The sequence below is a fragment of the Equus przewalskii genome, chromosome 4 (genome assembly GCF_037783145.1).
Source record: "Equus przewalskii isolate Varuska chromosome 4, EquPr2, whole genome shotgun sequence".
In the NCBI taxonomy this organism is placed as follows: Eukaryota; Metazoa; Chordata; class Mammalia; order Perissodactyla; family Equidae; genus Equus; species Equus przewalskii.
The window spans coordinates 105,447,561-105,466,487 of NC_091834.1; the positions used below are offsets into that span (position 1 = coordinate 105,447,561).

Consider the following 18,927-nt stretch of genomic DNA (forward strand, 5'->3'; position numbering starts at 1 on the left):
CTCCTCTGTTGGGGGGCTGTCCTGTGCATCGCAGGGTGTTTAACAGCGTCCCTGGCCTCTGTCCACTAGATGACAGTGGCAGCCCCTCCCTGCAAGTTGTGGAAACCAAAATGCCTCCAGACATTGCCAAATGCCCCCCAGGGAGGAAATTCACCCCCGATTGAGAACCACTGTCGTGGAACCTGGTTCCAAAGGCAGAAACTTCTGCGGGATTATTCTGATGGGATGAAAGGCCCTCTACCCGCCAAGCTCACTGCCTCGCTGCCGTGGTCTCCCACGTCGTGGTCCAGGGTGGACCCTGCTGCAGTCTGTCTTGGTGTCCTTGGCTGGTAGGCCCAGCCCAGACCCCCCAGCCCGGCCTCGTGGGGTGCACGTGCCTGCCTCACAGGCCTCTGCTGGCAGAGGTGCGGCAAAACCCATTTTTTAACAGGCTTCTTGTTGGAGATGGACTCTTTAAAAAGAAAAAATTGGGTCTTACTATGCCTGAATTCTTGACAACTAATCTTCTCTGGCTTCTACCTTCACTGTTTATTTTTAAAACCAAAATTCAAGAAACAGTGTCCAGATGTGGCAGTGGCCTCTCTTGCTTAATACAAAGCTAAATTAAAGAATTTCACTCCCTCAAAATTGTGTGAACTTAACATGTAGGTAATTAGCCCAGTCATGACATTTAAATTGGGGAGGTTTAGAAGGTTAAAAAGAGTCTGGATGGTGTGAGGGGTCCTCGCATCTGAGACGGAGGGTTTGCTGAGCACGCAGACTCAGTGCCGGCTGTCGGCCTTTGCGGGCCGGCCCTGCTCTCCATCAGCTGCTCACATCCTGCCTTTCTCATCCTCTCCCTCCGCAGTCAGGATCCAGCACCTCCTGGTCAGATGGGGACTGCTGGGCGCACACGGGCCACAGGCAGAGAGGGGGTCATTCCTTACGTGTATTTCTGCTTCCTCAGAGCTGCTCAGCCAAGCCGGGGAGAGCCCTGCTGCTCTCAGCTTCACACAGACCAGCGGGCAGAAAGCAACAGGGGATGCTGGCAGGATGGCAGGCCTAAGGGGTGACCACTGAGGGACAGAGTTCCTGGGAAATGCCTCGGAGGCAGGAGAGGGGGATTTCGCCTCATCAGGGCCCTTCAGGTCTAAGCTTTGAGCCCCTGAACTCTATTGGCCCGGGTGTCCAGAAGCGTTGGAAAGGACCACAGAGAGAACGAGTGGGCCCCTCGCTGTGAATTATCCTGACTCCCGTGGCGTATTTTGTGTTAAAGTATGAGAACCAAGTCCACTTGGATGCCAGATGACAGCTTGAGCAAATAAAATAGAATATGTGTAAATACCTGTTCCAAACAATAAATAGGAGTTTACTTAGATCAACGTCTGGCGGGATATTCTGAGAGTAAAAATGATATTGAAACTCCAAGAGGAAAAAAAATTGTTTCTGCAAGTTCAGCCTGATTTTTTTTCATATAGCTGATTTATAATAAAGAAAGTTCCATCTGTTTCACTTGCAGAAGAGTTACGTCTCCGGACGGTCCCAAGGGCCGTTTCTCTCCCTGGGTCACTGTCTTTTCAACCACGCTTTGACAGCATTTCTTCACCATGTGGAACCAGGACACTTACACACCTTCGCTTTGTTTGGTGGTACACACCATCTCCTCCTAAAAATGTTGCTGGAAATTTTTCTGAAGTCAAACCCAACTGAAAAGAATTTGCATTAAAAAAATCCCACAATATCTGTTTGAAATTATCCCCTATGGCAAAAATGTAAAGTGTGTCACGCTAAGGGAGCATCCTGCAGTCGGAGCCCAGGCCTGTGCTGCGCCTTCTCCTGCCTCCGGGGGTCCTGAGCCCTTGGGAAACGGTGCAAGCGGAGTTCATCACACGAATCAGATATGAACACTCCCTGCCTCAAACATGGCCTGCTGCAGTCTGCAGTCAGAAAACAAAATCGCTGATTTCTCTTTATCACTCAGTGGCGACCACAACTTCTCAAATGGGTATCCATTCAAGCTTGCTGACTCAGATAAGAGACTCAGGACGACTCGAGGGATCTTCTGTGGCTGTCAGAGGAACTAGGACTAAACCACACAGAGATAACACGTGTGTGGTGACTCGGGAAACTGCACGCAGCATGCACAGACAGGGAAAGAAAAAGGGTTTCCAACATCTCTCATCTCTGCCCACTGCTGTTCCCCCCAAACCGGCCGAACCCCAGACCGAAGGTGCGTGTGCTTCTCTTTCCCAGCCGCCCATCCCGTCCACATCAGGGGAGGTGGAAGAGAGGAAAGAGCCCACGCTCAGCAGGTGAGAATCTCACTTGTGTCAAGTTGGCAGACAATGAACTGCTCTACGTTCAATCCTGGAGCACACCGATGACTCAGAGAGGGAGGGGAGACAAGACATTTTGTGCCAGCTCCAAAGATGCTCAAAGCAAAGTTAACCTTATTCTCTTTATTTGTATATGCCCAAGTGAGGGGCGGGAGGCTGCCCATCCCCATTGCTCACTTTCCACAGTTCCCCTCGTCCGGCTGGAAACCCTTCGAGAAGCCAAAGTTGATGTTAGGTCTGAGCTGCACTCGCCCACAATGTCAAGCATCACAAAACTCTGAGCACCTTTGACCAGAGAAGCAATCTCTATGGGATTAAGGCGATTTTCTTATTTAGAGGAGAAAAACAAGCAGTTTGTAATTACCTGCTCCTGGTGGCAAAGTCTGTCCTTCATGCCTCAATCTAAGGGGACAAACTTGCACGGCTTTGCTCTCCCTTCATTGTTTCAACACCCACCAAGAGGATTAGAAATAATCTCCTTCCCATTTAATTTTGCGTCACCCCTCTGCCCCGCATCCCCTGGGGACCGTTTAATCCCACGGTGCGGGCGGGGGAGGGGTGGTTAACCCTTTGTTGAGGCGCCACCAGCGCCAGGACGGAAGCCCTGGGGGGAAAGGTCCCCCTGCTGGCCCCTCGGGGAAGAGCACTGTGCTCCCCAGGGCCACAGGCCCCCGGAGCACCGCTGGGGCAGTGGGCAGCCGGTGGCAAACCGTCAGGCAGGAGAAACGTGCTTTTCCCTGCTCCCAGGGCACAAGCAGTTCTCAGGTGCTGGTGGGTCCCAGCCAGGCCTGCCCATGCTGGCCTGCCTTCCCTGTCACCTCCAGTGACCAGGTCTCACTCTCCCTCCGTCTGCTCTGTGACAGGTGGCTGCGAGCCAAGGCAGCTGTGTCGTGTGCACACACGACGTCCACACACACACGGCACGTGCACACACTTACACAAATACCCTGTACATACGTGTGCACACTTGCACACACACACAGCATGCAAATGCTTGCTCCCGTTCCCCAGGTTGGCATCCTCCTCCTGACCTCTCGGGAGCCTCTCAGGCTGAGAAGGAAGATTTGGCTGCAGAGGCAGTTTCAGCCTGGGGTTTGGCCAACCGCACTGACCAGAGGCAGCTCTGGGCAATTCAGAGTTCGTCCCCTCCAGCAGGGGTGAGGGGCTGGCGCGAGGTTGGAACATGGGTGGGACTCCAGGCACAGGTGAGGAAGCCCTCGCCAGTCCTGCAAGCCACAGAAGCCCTGTCCAGGTGGACGTGGAGCAGAGGGCTTGCTGAGACTGAGTGAGCCAGCACTGGGCAGCTCCTTAAGCAACAAAAACAGGGCTAAGGAGTGGGAAGCTTCAGCCCTCGCCCCAGTGTCTGGCAGCAAGGGGAGCTGGAACGTGTCACCTTTTCCTGGGGGATGGAGTCGAGAGAGGCTGAGGCTGGAGGAGGTCAACAGTCGCTGGGTCTGGAACATTCTCTGGGAAGGGAGGCTGCGGTAGCTCGGGGACGGCCTGGCTAAAGAGGGCGAGATCCGGGTTGTGTGGTGGTGGGATGTGCGGCACCAACTGGAGGGCCAGGAGAAGGCTCCTCCCACCCGAAAATCACCAAACAGAACAAGAGGCTGAACTCCCCTGACCCAACTCCCTGATGCAAATTCAGCATCCACATCGTGTGTGGACCGCAAGCCAGCACCTCCGGGACAGACCCAGCATCAGTGCCGTGACACCTTCCTGAGACACGAGTGCTGCCTTCTCTCTCGGGTTTGCTGCTCTGCCGGCCCCCTGGGGTCCCGGCCCCTGCAGCCCTGCCTCCAGGGAGGGTGACGTTGAGACCAAGGGCAGAGCTGCAGGAAAGACTCCTCTGCACCTCTCTGCGGGTGTTTGAACCACTGGGAGTGGGAACCCGAGAGCTCTGATCACGGAGGAGCAGTTCTCCAATGCAGGGGAGGAGCCCATCTGTAGTCCACACACAGGCACAAGAAGGACAAAGGTGCACTGGGTGCAAGGAGAAATTTACGGAACCCAGAGGAACAAGAGGAAGATGCTTAATGAGGGACAGAAAGACTTGGCTAGCAGAGCCCCAGGGACAGTGGCACCGACTGGTCGGCTCTCCAGGATGCGCCTCCCTTCCTTCCTCACACGGAAACCCGGTTTCATTCTGGAAGGCAGGGGAGTGTGGAGGTTGGTGCTCAGCATCCAGCCCACTGCCTCCACTGTGACTGCAGAGGCTGGACAGCAAACCCTCCAATTACAAGAGTCGTTGGCAGCTGGAGTTCTTTACGGGATTCAGGTCTTGCCAGCCACATGCATTCATGTGCGACGCAGAAGGCAGAGCAAAGGGGATGGGGGCCGTCTTTCTACTGAGTCTGCTGCTGTCTTCCCAGGGAGCACCATCCGCAGCCCTGGGTCTTTCTGGAGAAGCTCCCAATGGAGAAGCTCCCAATGCCCTCTCCTGGGTTCCGAGGGCGAAGAGGGGATCTGTGGGATGAAGAGGCAGGGCAGGGCTTCCGTGTTCTGCATCTGTGGGCACAGACCCAGCAGGCCTGTCCCGGCTTTAATGTCGCACATGCTGAGCCCTGAGTCACAGCGAGCGCAGAGCGTTCCTGAATCCCACGGGGCCGCAGCCTCCTGGCTCCTTTCTCCTGCTGGAGGTCGGGTGTGCTATGTCGAGGCATCGAACCCCTGCATTAAATTCCTCTCTGTTCGAAATAGCTGGAGTGACTCTTCCATTTGCAGTGGCACTCCGACAGAGCCACCATTCGGTACGCGAGTTGACTGCAGGCAGCCAGCCCTCCAGGGGAAGAATCTGGGCTTGGCTCTCCTTTCCTGGTCGTGTTTGGAGCCACCAAGGACCTGGTCACATTTAAAATGGGATGCTGCTAATCCGTGGCATGCAATGGCAAAGCAGCTGCCTCAGTTGTCATTTGTGGTCACCTGGAACGAAATACTGATGGAATACGAGGTTTGGGGGCCATCCACCTGCTGCCGTGGACAAGCCCTGGTGGGGGCTGCTTATTCAGCCTGCAGTGCGAGGCCGACAAGCTTGGGCTGCTCCGTACTTGAGCTCTACAGTAATAGATGGTGACACACTGGATGCATCTGGTGACCTGATGCTCACGCTCACCAGGAGGCACAGTGTGACCAGGTTCTCCCCCATGCCCAGCATGGCAGAAGCCGCTCTCCAGCCACCACAGCCCGTTTCTTTTTCCCGCTGGGCAAATGCCTCCTGTCTCCAGCCTCTCCTGCAACTGGCTGGGGCCATGTGGCAGAGGCCCAGCTGCGGCATGTGGGCAGCAGGAAGGCATCCCACACTCAGGTCTGCCCATAAAAGCTTCCCAGGGAATCCTGCCTGCCCCTTCCCTGTCCTCGGCCAAGGGAGGAGGTCTCCAAAGACTAGGCGTGAGGAGGCGGCGTCCTGACGACAGGTGGCACGGATGCCCTGCCAACCCGCACGGGGCCTGCCACGAGCAGGAAGCCCAGCTTCAGCGAGCGAAGCCCGTTCCGGAGAATGCCGTCAGGAGAGAGCTGTGCCGGCATTCGAGGCAACGGCCCCCGGGGTAGTGTTTCTCTTTTTATAAAAAATGGAAAGAGGAGAAGTAAAATAGAGGTTGATACACAATAAAAGCTGCCAAACAAATTAAAATAAAGGTGTAGAGGATGCCAAGCTTGATGCTCTGAGGACCCGAAGATCTATTTCTTCTTCGAGAGGAAGGACGACGCAGAGCGTCCCTGTCCCTCGAGGCTGTGCCTCACCGACCGCATGCTTCTGTTCCCGCCTTGGCACGGCCCAGAGAGGTGAGGGCAGCTTGTCTCCAGGGCAGGTCCCCCGAGAGAAGAGGGAGTCCTCCCGGAGACAAAGGCGAAATCCTCTGCCTCCAACCCCGTCCTCTGAGGACTCCCCACACGCACCGAGACAGGTCGTGCCGCGGGAACAGAGTGCCACCCGAGGGCCCACGGGCGACGGCGGGGGCGGACCTGGGAACAGGCTCGAGAGGCCACCGGCAGCCTCCCGCCAAGAAGAAGATTACGCATCTGTGTGCAGCTTTCCACCTTCCTAAGTAGGAACAGTGCCACGTCTCAGAAGTGGAACTCCTGAAATGGCAGGGGGATCTTTCCATTTCTCAAAAAAATCCCAAAACTTTGTGTCTTATGATTATACAGTAACACAGTGTTCATTATAAAAAAATTTAAAAGATAAGCAAAAGCTCACAGTAATCCCCAGAGATAACCACTATCAGCATTTCAACGTGTATTCTGTGAACTGTTCCCCCCAGAATACATGCATGTACACATGGCAGTTGTCTGTACACAATGTTAATAACCTCTTTTTTGCACTTAAAACCTGGAAAATCCCTTTCTGATTTTTTTTTTTTTTTTTTTTTTTTTGCTGAGGAAGATTAGCTGTGAGCTAACACCTGTTGCCAGTGTTCCTCCACTCTATATGGGGGACGCCACCACAGCATGGCTGATGAATGGTGTAGGTCCATGCCCAGGATCCAAACCCATGAGCCCAGGCTGCTGATGCATGCCAAACTTAACTATGACACCAGCCCCGACCCTTTCTGATTCTTTTAACATGCCGATTTACAGGTTCCTGCAAACATAATTTTATTCACAGTTTATTCAAAAAGTAACACATCTGTTAAGGTGTTATCTACGGGCTGACCACATCCACAAGCAATTTAGGGTGCTCCTCGAAATTCCCACTTGCCAGGTCGTTTCCAGTCCTCGAATCCATCTGCACAAGCTCCTTCTCTTGCTTATGAGAAAATGCAGGATGGAGCTCAGGACTGGCCCCCAAGCCTGCTCTCGGACCCCTCCCCACACTCAGGACTCCGGCCAGCTCATCTTGCCGCCTCTGCACTCTCCGCACACACAGCACGTGACGCTGGACTGTGCAGACCCCGCGGCGTCTGTGACAAGCCGTCCTCAGTGCTGTGCTGGCAGACCCTCTGGGGCTTGAGCGGGCGCCCCCAGCGGGGCGGGGTGGGGCCGACGGGGCCACTGCAGTGGGCTCACCCCATGCCGGTGGGCAGCTTGCCCTGAGCGTGCGAGGCTTTCCTGGCCAAGAGGCAGGAGTGGGGGTCAGGGGTGGGGACTTCTGCACAAAAGTCCCTCCCGTCAGAAAAGGAACATAACGCAAAGCTTTCCCTGCTGCTCTGGACGCTGCGGTGCATGTGACACCTGGAGCCGTGCAGACTTGGGGGCAGTGATGAGAACCGGCCTCAGAGCCCACACTCACGCTCACGTGATGAGAACAGCAGCAAAGCGATGGGGAGGTACGAGGCCACCCTGAGGCCCCCAGGCGTGTGCACACTCTGCCCCGGGACCGCCCTGCTGGGTGACAGAGGAAGGCTCTGACCGCCTGATGTCCGTCTGCCCCGGAGCTGCAGGCGGCCACTGGACGCCCAGGGAACAGGAGCTGTCAAGGGGGAGCGTCTCCCCACACCCAGCTTCAGTGTCTCCCCGGCTGCTGTGGGCTGACTGTCTGTGTCCCCCCAGACACACATGGGGCAGCCCCAACGCCCCAGGCAACGGTGATGGGAGGTGGGCAGGTGCACGAGATCAGGAGGTGGCCCAGGACAGGGTCAGTGGCCTTACAGGAGGAGACCGAGACCAGAGCTCGCTCTGCCCTGTGAGCACGTGGCGAGTGGGGGGCCGCCTGCAAGCCGGGAAGACGGCCCCCACCAGCGCCCGAGCTGCCGGCACCCTGGCCACAGACTCCAGCCTCCACGACTGTGAGAAACAGACGGCTGCCGTTTCAGCCTCCCAGCCTGCGGGGTTGTCATGGAGCCCGAGGTGACACACGCCCGGCCTCTCCTTGCTCCTGGCCCGTTTCAGGTGTGGGCCCCTCGAGACAGCTTCAGCATAGTGCTTAGTGCCATGGCATTGGAGCACATGGACCGGCTGCACCCTGGCCGTGCTGCCCACTGCTCGACGGCCTTGGGCTCCGTCCCTAAGCTTGGGCTTTTACCTTGACAAAACGGGACAGTCATGCTGTTCACTTGCAGGGGTGTGGTGAGAGTCAGTGAGGGTGCTGGAAGTCCTTAGCACTGTTCTCAGCATCTAACAAGCCCGGGGCAAGTGCAGGCTCTAATGGTTTCTAAGAAATTCCACTGACCCCTCAACGCAGCCCCACCACCTCCCCTCCAAGTCTGTTGGCACTTGGTGTACAGCCCACACAAGTTGCCAGTGACTTTCTCTCAGGTGGTCTGAACTGTTTTCACTCACAACACTTTTTTTTCTTTTTCTTTTTTTTGCTGAGGAACATTGGCCCTGAGCTAACACCTGTGCCAATCTTCCTCTATTTTGCATGTGAGCTGCCACCACAGTGTGGCTACCCACCAGATGTACAGGGCTGCACCCAGGAACCCAACCTGGGTCGCCGAAGCAGAATGTGCCAAACTTAACCACCAGGCCACAGGGCTGGCCCACATGACTTCTGACACCAAATGTGCAGGTTCCTTCCACACCAACAGCCAGCTCTCCAATCCTCTGTGGACATCGCCCAGGTGCCCATGATGCCACTCAGGGCTGACACTGTCTCCCCGAGTTAGTGCAGACCCCACAGGGCAGGGGCTCAGCCACATGGTAGCCCCTGTCTCGGGCGCCAACCGCAAGTGCAGGTTGTCATCAGTGCTGCTGACTGCGCAGCCGGAAATCGGGGTTCCCACAGCCCCTCCTCGTGGTCGATCACTTGCTGGAACGACTCACGGAGCCCAGGGTAACAGCTCACTTACCATCGCCTGCTTAATATAACGGACGAGACTCAGCCACAGCAGGTGCAGGGGGCGCACAGGCAGGTGGAGGGGCACGTGGAATCTGTGCCCCCTCCAGGTGCCCCGCTTCAGCATCTCCACCACCCACAGCCCGGAGCCCTCCGAGCCCCCGCAGGCAGGGTGTGGAGGAGGCCTCAGCCCTGAGCTCAGCCATTAAACCAGTGGCCATTGGTGATGGAACTCAGTGTCCAGCCCCTTCCCTTCCCTGGAGGTCGCGGTCACGGTGGGGCCGAAAGGTCAACCCAGAGTCACGTTGTCAGCACAAACTCGGGTGTGGCTGAGACGCCCCTCTTGCCCCTGACACTCGACACTCAGGATCTTACAAGGGTTTTAGAAGCTCTGCCAGGAACGGGGGTAAAGAGCAGCTCTATTTCTCACTGTTGTCACATGTGGGGTTCACAGTGCCTCCTTCGAGATCTCTGGGCAGAGCGCTAGCTCCTTCTCTAGTCCACAGCACACTCAGCAAGGCTGGCCTTGCACCCGGCATGTGGGCCCAGGGAGGCCCCGGGGCCAGAGCACAGCTCTGGGGCTGCAGCAGCACCAAGCCAGGAGGAGCGGCTGGGAGGGGAGAGCTCGGTCCTGCCCGTGGCGCCCGGTTCCTTGGTCTATAAAATGTATAGACCACCAAACCCAAAGCTATTTCTGCCATAATGTCTGGTCTCAGAGGAGAAGTTCTGGTTGTTTCTGCATAGGGAGTCGGGAATGATCGTGGCACTGTTTGGGTATTAATAATCTTTCCAAATGACATATCTTTAGGCTACTGTCCCATGCTGGGAACAGCCATCTGCTACGATGGCTTTCAATTTTTTGGGCATGACCCACTTTTTACATTGCAGCTCATTACATAAAATGTCACAAGACAGTAGTTTCCTTTTCTATAAGACACACTCTGATATTTTATGTGTATTTTTATGTGCTGGTTTTATCCCCACTACATCGATTTTATGGCCCACTAGTGGGTAGATGCCTGCAGTCTGAAAATTACTGATGGCCTGAATTCCCCTCTGCCTCCCAGCTGGCCTATTGTAATAGCCCACCCCTCTCATCTTGTTAGCAAATAGGGCTCCGTGTACAGCTGTGCAAGTTGTGCACTGCACAACTCCAGGATGCCACAGTAACCTGATGTTATGCAGTATGTAACAGGATGGGGTAGCTCTATCAACAGCAAATGATGTGGAATTTGTCTAAACTGACTTATCAGCAAATTAAATTAATACCAATTTGTCAAAATTGAGTCACTAAAGCTGTCTGAACCTCATCTTCTGTATTTCTAAAATGAAGCTCGTAAAGTGGCCTCATTTACCTCCCAGAGTTGTTACAAGGATTTAGCAAAAAAGGTGTTAGATTCTAGTCTAAACCAGACATTGGTCTCCGCATCACTATTATCATTTGATGATACCTTATTCGAATTTTGGAAGTTGTATAGAGAACCGGGCACGTTCTCACACTTAGTCGAGGCAAAGGGATCCTTCATGCTGTGTGTTTTCACTTTCTGCTCATACGTTTAACAAACATGTCCTGGTCCCTACTAGGTGACAAGTGGAGAGGGCTGCGGATGCCCATCCAGAGTGCGGACAAGTGACAGCAGCAGTGAGCCCACAGGCCCCTGCTTCCGGACGCAGGGCCCCCTCAGGAGAACAGACGTCCCTCACCCTCTGGCTCCTGCAGGGCAGGCGTCTGTGACTTTCAGGCAGGGGCAGAATCACTTGCCTGAGAAGCGAGCAGAAAACCCCCGCCCCTGGATCGCATTGAGCTGCGTTGCAACCGCGTTTTAGTAAAACTGCCATTAATCCAACTTGCTCAAGATAAAGGAAAAGCTGCCTGGGTGAGGAAAGGCTGGCTGCAGCTTGCCAATCAGACGTGGCTCGGTGGCGTCTCAGGGGACATCAGGCGGGCGCGTCCCCGCCTGTCACCAGCGCCCGGCTCCCCGAACCCGCGACTTGAGCGCAGGGGGCAGACCGTCTCTGTTCCCGCTCGCGGTGGAGGCACCCCGCGCCGGGGGAAATGTGCGTGCATCTCATCAAAGGACAGCAAGCGCATGTCGCTGCGTGCACACTCTTTCTTCTTGAGGAAAAGAACATTTCCGACGAAGCCCCGTAAATCTCGGGGGATCGTGGTCTGCGTACGTGGCACGTCACGAAATCGCCATGACTTCCGTGACCTGCTTTATAGGCTGTCCCTAAAATCGAGGACACGGAAGATGGCCAAGCTGCCCGGAGGACCACAATGCCCGTAAAGCAAATGAGACTCGTTTCCTCATGGCGCCCAGCGCCACACGGCCTCCCCTCTCACCAAACATTGGGGCAGCCCCGGGTCAGGCCAGGGAGCCCCAGCCTGGCTTTGAACCCCGAACCCTCGCTGTCCACTGAGTCTGTAGGGCGACTGTCCCTAGGCCTTGCTGGGTCACAACTCTGAGAAAACGGGGCCGTCTCCACCGCGGTCTCGCTGCCCACCCAGGCCGGGGTGGAGAGCTGATGGTGGATCTGGGGCCCTCCCAGGCAACGCCCAGTTTACCACTCGCCTTGACGAGCACATCTCAAAGGAGGGGTGCTCAGACTGTGCCGGACCCCCGGGGCCAGCTCCCCGCAGGGGGCCTTCGCGACTGTCTTGGTGGGGCCTTCATCTGGCAGGTCCCCAAACACAGAGGGGCAGGGTAGTGAGAGAGGAAGGGAGGGCGGCCGAGAGAGGTCTGTCCTCGAGCGGTGGCTGGAGCCTCATTCCACTGGGGCCCTTCCAGAGGCGGTGAAGAGCCTGAGAGTTGCTCCCACTGAGGAGGGAGTCCTTCAAACCCTTCCCTGGGGCCCCCGCCCTGAGTTCAGGCCCTTCCCGCTCCACGGGAGCCCCAGGGGACGGAGCGGCTCCATTGGCTACAGCTCCTCACCCCACCCCAAACCTGGCCCCCCTCCTGACCCCGACCCCGTTCCTACCCTAGTCCCGCCCTGTCCTCTCAAGGCCAGCTCTCCTGACACTCCCACCTCCCAGCATCCTGCAGGTGACCATGCCTGGGGATCTGTGGCTCCAGCTAGTGACCCCAGGGCAGGCACCTCTTGCTCACAGGTGTGTGGAGCCGAGCGAGGAAAGGCCAGGACAAGGGCTCAGAGCAGAGAGGAACAACGAGACGGTGTGGCCGAGCCAAAGCAAAGCGGGTCCAGCGGTGGGGAAGGGTGGCAGGCTGACTGCTGCAGGTGACAGCACTTCAGGGGGCTCTGAGTGCCCGGGGGGCGGGAGGGGGCGGGCAGGGGGCTTGCCGAGGCTCCTTGACCACTGCTGGGGCTCCGCTGCCAGGACTCGAGGGTCAGCACAGGCTCTCTGGGCCCTAGAGCTGCTCACGCAGAGGCTGGAGAGTCGAGAAAGTGCCAGAGGCAGAGGAGCCGAGAAGGGCAGGACGGGCGCCGGGGCACCAGGACGGGCTGGGGTGGTGCCGCCTCGGCCGCTGGGACAGCAGAACTGCAGGCTGTCTGCAGGACACACAGGCTCCCTCCGGCACCTGCGCCCTGCCCTTCGCTGTCCCCGAGCCCACGGCCACGGAGATGGAGCTCGCTGGAATAGTCTGTGGTCTGCAGCCACCACACAGGGCGCTTTCTCCCTGGCCAGGCTCTGGGGGCGGAATATGCCACAGGAGCCCTCGATCTTCTCGCCGACGAGACCTGGCCCCGGGGAGCTGGTCCCCCCTCCTGTCCATGCCGCCCTCCCCAGACTGACCCCAACCGTGGCCAGAAGAGCCTTGCGCGAACATGGCCAATTTGTGCATTTTTCGTCCACGCCGTGCAGAAAGGCCACCACCTGATCCCCCCACCTCCCTCACCCCTGTCACCTCACCCCCCGCCCCTCAGAAAACAGATTCTGGGGCCTCCCACCCTCCCTCTGAGGGGGGCCGGCTCCCCAGGGATCCTGTGTGAGATGCTTGCTCCCTCAGCTCTGACGACACAGGTGTGGACCGGTGCCTCCTTCCATCCTTGGAGAAACACAGCAGGAAAAAGGAAAAGAAAAAGCCAGGGAGATGTGTGGTGTCACTTCTGGCCAGTGGTGTCCCCGGGACCCAGGAAACGCCCCCGGCCTCTGAGGCCTCTCCTGGCCGGGGGCCTCCTGCCCAAGCACCCCCTGCCATCGGAGGCGGCTGCTAGTACTTCTTTTGTTCTCCCAGCACCAAGCCGAGCGCATGCATCCCTGAGCTCATGGCAGAAGGACAGAGAAATGCCTCTGGACCGAGAGGCCCACAGCCCAGCTGCCACATCCAAGGCAGGCAGGGAAGGCCGAATCCCTACACCAGGCCGCCCTGCATTTCAAGCCAGGCCAAGCAGCCACCAGCTGAAGGAAACAAAGCCACAGGGTTTCCAACCACGGCAGGGAGGGTTCTCTGAGTGGGAGGAAGCCAGGCATTCCGGTAGCTTCCTGGGGAAGACCACGGGTTCTTTCAAGCGTGGGAGCCATTGGCATCATTCTGCTGTGAGTTGGCCCGAGGCCGGAAAAATGACCTCCATCCTTGACCCCAAAGCCACACCATTCGAAGACATGGGGGCCTTCGAGTCCAGCCTCTCCCGGCACCACAGGCCCGCCCCAGGCCTGCAGGAGAGGCTGCTCCTGTGAGGCTGCGCCTGGCCCGATAGCCAGGCAGCAGTTCCAAGTGGAAAGATGAGCCGGGGCAGCCCTGCTCATGGTGGCCGCGACCGTGAGGCGACCCTGGTCAAACGATGAACACAGCAAGATGACGGCCTTCAAACCACTCTGCAGACCCAGTACTTGTGGCAAGGCTGAAAAAGTTATTTCAACTTGCTTGTTTCGAAGTGGCATATCCTAGACCACGGGAGGGAGGGGAGCGCAGGCCATTTTCTCCAGGTGAACCTGAGGCCCTGTGGGGAGGGCTCGGGGCACCTAAGCCTGGACCCCAGGAAAGATGACCCAGTGTGCGGGCGAGGACGATGGCTGGAGGGCCCGGGTTTGCACTGACGAGCCCCGGCGTGGCCCTCCACTCACCCCCAGACCCGGGAGCCACTTAAGCGGCTCTGCACGTTCTCACTGGGAAAATAGGGGCCCTATTTATTTTGCAGATTGCTATCAGGCCTAGACATCATTTCAAGGCTGTGATCCAGCAGGTTCACAATAAAGAACCACCAGCTTCCCCTTGTCCCCCCAGGGACCCGCGGCCCAGCCCCTGCCCCTCCCCCTCCTCAGCTCTCCAGTGTCCCCTGAGTCCCTCTCTTTTGCCCTTTACCCCTTAGAGAAGGACTTCCTCCTTCCTCCTGATCCAGATGCACTAAGAGTGGATCAGATGACCCACATTTTAACCTATGGTGATAGCACTCCGTTTGTTTTTGACGCTGCATCGGTGCACACACACATCTTCCCGGGCCCTGCCTCACGGGTCAAATCCACTGTGGCTGGTGTCAGGGACCAGGGCTGCCCCTTCCTTGCAGTTTGCTGTGACCACACGGGGCCTCGGGATCCCTGGGCACAGGGAACGAGGTCTGCAGTGGGGCCGCCGTGGACACGCACCGCTGTCGGCTGTCATCACGGCCCTTCTGGGGAGGTGCCCTGACCGGTATGACTACAACAGGCCGTCTTTGTGTAACTTTGGGAAGTGCTGAGCCCAGGAAAGACCCCAAGCCCCCCACACTCCTCCGTGGGCGACGCGCTGACTTGGGAATGCATGTCCCGCCCTCCCACGGGAACACTCCTGACTCAGGCCAGTTAAAACCTCACGCTCTGTAAAGGTGTGCTATTCTCCCCACACATACCCCCGTCCTCTCCAGATGAGCACACAGTTCCAGAAAGGGGCGGAGAAGGTACAGCTGGCCCCCTCGAAGTTATGTTCTGAAATAGGGCGCAGTGTGCTGGGACAGAACAAAACAGCAAGACACCCAAAAACAGTTTCTGTTTCGCTCTGTGTTGGAAGATATCGTGGAACAACTTTTCCAACCACACTTCCCTTAGGACGACACTGGAGTTGGCGTCCGTGTTCTGAGCACTCACAACCTGGGTGCTGGGGCGGGAGGAGACAGGAGCCGCATTCACAGTGGCCTGACCCCACCCTCCCAGCCCCCATCAGGTGCTCAGGGCGGGCCCCTCTCTGGATTGCCTCTTTCTCTCCCCTCAGACAAGTGCCTGAGCCTGCCCCGGGGGTGGGCCTTGCATCCTTACCCCTATGAGAAATCTCTGCAGATCCTTGAGTGGGGGGAGACTGGAGAGGGTGCTCAGCCTTTGAGCGTCTCCAGGCAGCCCCCAGAGCTGCTCTGGGCCCCCTGCTGGCCTCGCCTAAGAACCATGGAAGCGATATTTTTATCCTGATGAACAATAGTGCCGAAATGTCTTCCGACTTGACAAGACACAAAATTTAGGTGCTGGGAGAGAGACTTCAATTTCAAGCTTAAAGATTACTTTGGGTCCCCCAGGACTCAGAAGCAATTTAGAGCTGATACCCTGAACAAGAGAAAGGTTAGAAGATTAAGACCAACTGCTGTTTGGATAAATGCTTGGTAATTGCCCATATCCGCAATTATACACTGGCACATAATTTCTTTTCCGCTACCTTTCTCCTCTCCTGCGTCCCGTCAGGATTTACTCGGAAGGAGCCCACCTTGGTCTTCTTCTGCCGAGCCTTGGTGACGTCATACTCCAGCTCGTCCATCAGGGCCCTGCATGCTGAAGAAGGCACAAAGCATCAGTTACTCCAGCCTCGGCGGACCCGGGCTCCCTCTGAGCTGCTCTCTGGGAGTGTCAGCAAGCCCACGGCCGCCAGGATGGGAAGGTTGTTGTCCTCTGGCTGCTTCTTGAGCCAGAAGAAATGCAGAAACGTGCAAACTGTCAAACCAGCCAGACGGAAACTAGTTTTCTTTGTATATCCTTTTGTACTCTGTGTTTTTGTTTTTTTTTAAAGATTGGCACCTGAGTTAACATCTGTTGCCAATGTTTGGGGTTGTTTTTCTTCTTCTCCCCAAGGCCCCCCAGTACACAATTGTATATTCTAGTTGTGGGTCCTTCTAGTTGTGGCATGTGGGACACTGCCTCAACATGGCCTGATGAGCGGTGCCATGTCCACACCCAGGATCTGAACCAGCGAAACCCTGGGCCACCAAAGCAGAGCACGTGAACTTAACCACTCAGACACGGGGCTGGCCCCTGTACTGTTTTTTAAAACTACATATATTTTGCTTTTTCATTTAAAATATGCTTTCTTAAAGAATAAAGAGACCCGCACCCCAAGTCTATCAGAGGTCCCGACGCCCACTGGGCCACATTAATTACACCCAAGGAGCCTCTATGTTATGGAGAAGGTTTCTCCAAACCTGGGCCTGCTCCTCAAGAGACGTTTTTCCTGGATTTAAACTCTCAGGCAGCCTCCGAAACTCACCTCTGAGGGGCGATACAGACCATCCTGCCCCTTCTTCGCAGGCACAGGCCGCCCAGCTCAAGAATTCACACCAATAAAAGGCAAACGAAGTGAAGGCTCGTTTGCTCAACGGGAAACTGATTTTGGACTCCTGGCTTTGCCCGGACTGGACAATGAGGGATGTTGGAGGAGCCGGGTTTCCTGAACGACCCCATGAAGCAATGCTTCCCATAGTTGGGACCACTCCTCTGGTGCTGAGTGAGGCGTGAACACCTCCTGTCTCCCTGGAGCACTGAATCTCAAGTCTCGTTAGGACATGAAGCATAATCTTTAAATGCCCAGAACTCGAATTCTGGCACTGCTGACTGTTTTCAGTGCTATTTCCTGCCTATACGGTGAAACACGACGGCTGACGGCTCGGCCTGCACTCGTGACCACAGAGGCCACCTATTGTCATGATGATGACAGCTGATGCTATAGACCGTTGGCTGCCACCCAGATATGCACCGTGTGGTGCATCCATGCGTCCTACACTCCACGCTCCTCACAGCCCCGGGAGAGCCACCCTGGCACTGTCCCCACCTCGCAGCCGTGGCTAGAGAGGAAGTCACTTTCCCAGGTTCCACTCCTTGAGTTACCCCATGCCTGTCGCAAGTGTCCCGGGGTCAGCCATCAATTCAGTATCCAGAGGGAGAGCTCAGGCCTTGACGTGGGCAAGATCCACCTGCCGTCCTGACTCTGTCCCTTACTGGCCAGGTGACTCTCCATCAACGGGAGCAGTCGCTGATCATTATGATCCCCTGTTATGGAACGATATGTCCGGTGAGTGTCACACAGTCCTTCTGGGTCCCCAGGCCCCCTGTCTCTCCAAGGCCAATGCCAGCAGGAGACAGGGGGTTTGTCGGCCTGTTGCTGGGCATTGAGGACTGCCTGGGCAGCCCAGTGCTCTGCAGTGTGCACACTGTCTGCAGTGTGCAGAGGCCAGGCCACCTCCCACAGCTGCTCTCCCCTCCCCCTCGTAAAGGAACTCAGAGCCACACATCGGAGGACACACACTTCCTTTCCAGCTCCTCACAGCTCAGCGCGCCCATGTATCTTGGCTCTAGAACCACAAGTTCCAGAACCTTCCTGAAGAGTGCCAGCACTGGCCCTTGGTCCAGGTGCTGTCCCACCCCATCCCACTCCTGGAGCCTGGATGGAGCTTGGCCATGAGGGGAGCTTTGGCCAGGGTAAAGAACTGCAGGCGCCTGGGTCCCGGGGACTGTGGGCAGCACCCTGCCGGCCTGGAGAGCAGTTCTCCATCCTCCATGGCTCAGCCACTGCTATTTCGAGTTTACTACACTCCCAGACGAATACAACCCTGTGCCTCCAGGGCAGGAATCAGGAAAGATCATCCCACGTCAGCTCTCTCAGTGGGGTCCCTGACCAGCCACGGGAAGCCCGCTGATGGGGCCAGAGGCTCACTGGGAGAGCATCTGCGCAGGGTGCACCTCCAGGGGCCTCCCAGGGGGCGCATGGCCCAGCAGGCTGGGCGAGGAGGCCTCTTGGGCAGAAACCCAGGGTGAGCACTGCCTGTTGAGGGCCATTCAGGATCCTTGCAGACAGCCAAGAGCACAGGCCGTTAGACAGTCCAGGCTAGACAGGAGCAGGAGGAGGGATGCGATGTCTAGAGGTTCCTGATGTCCCTACTCCTAGACGGGAAGACGGAGGGAACCTGTCTCTTGGAAGCAGAGAAGGAACGGTCAGTGTGAGGGAGGCCGCTGCTGAGGAGGAGACGTGTTCCAGCCTCACGGGGAAGCGGCAGGCAGGTGCAAAGGGGCCCTGAGAGCAGGGTTGGGTCCAGCAGGGCCACCACCAGAGCCCTGGCAGCCCTGTGCTCAGGTGATGCCTCCGCCCTTCCTGGTACAGCTGTGAGCAGGACACACCACACTCAAGGACAGCAGTGTGGCCAGGGAAAGGGATGTGGCCTGCCCTTAGCTGCAAGTGGCTTCACATCCTGCTCTATCGTGCGTTGTCCCTTCTATAAAGCATGACCGGCAGGCACACGCAGCTCCCCAGCCAGGGCCGGCCCCTCCCTGCCCCCTCTGGAAGAGTCCAGGTTCTTGGAAGCCCTGACTTGACCTGGTGACCCACCTGGGAACCCAGACCCCGAGCAGCTCTGGCGGGTGTCTGTAAACCCACGTTTCCAACTCCGGCCGGGTCTGCAGCATTTTTGGCTCTCTGGAGCCTGCAAGGCTGACCTGGCAGGCACTGGGAGAGCCTGGCCCCATAGCCATCCAGTCCTGTGTTAATGCCCTGTTCCCTTCAGCTCAGTTCCCGTGTTTTAGGAGCACCAGGACAGGCCGTGTAAAGGAGGACTCCTTGAAGAGGGCTCGCCCTGGGGTGACTGAGTCGATGGCAGTGTCATCGATCACCCACAAGCATCCTTGGTGGTCAGACTGGCGGGAGGAGGGGCTTCCATCAGATAGCTCCTTCCTTTCTCTTCTCTGGCACCACCTGCCTGGAGTCCCAGCCCCCA

General features: G+C 57.1%; 1 protein-coding gene across 2 annotated transcripts in view; it reads right to left on the reverse strand.

Annotated features, from left to right (window-relative positions):
- CNPY1 (canopy FGF signaling regulator 1) overlaps positions 1 to 18,927 on the reverse strand; it is a 66,500-nt gene that overhangs the window by 27,906 nt on the left and 19,667 nt on the right. For both annotated transcript variants that reach the window (XR_011539653.1, XM_070618058.1), the window contains exon 2: positions 15,609 to 15,721. Coding sequence is in view for 1 of the 2 variants with exons in the window: in XM_070618058.1 (XP_070474159.1) it covers positions 15,609 to 15,721 (113 nt within the window). In the remaining variant the exon portion in view is untranslated. The remainder of the gene's footprint in view (positions 1 to 15,608; positions 15,722 to 18,927) is intronic.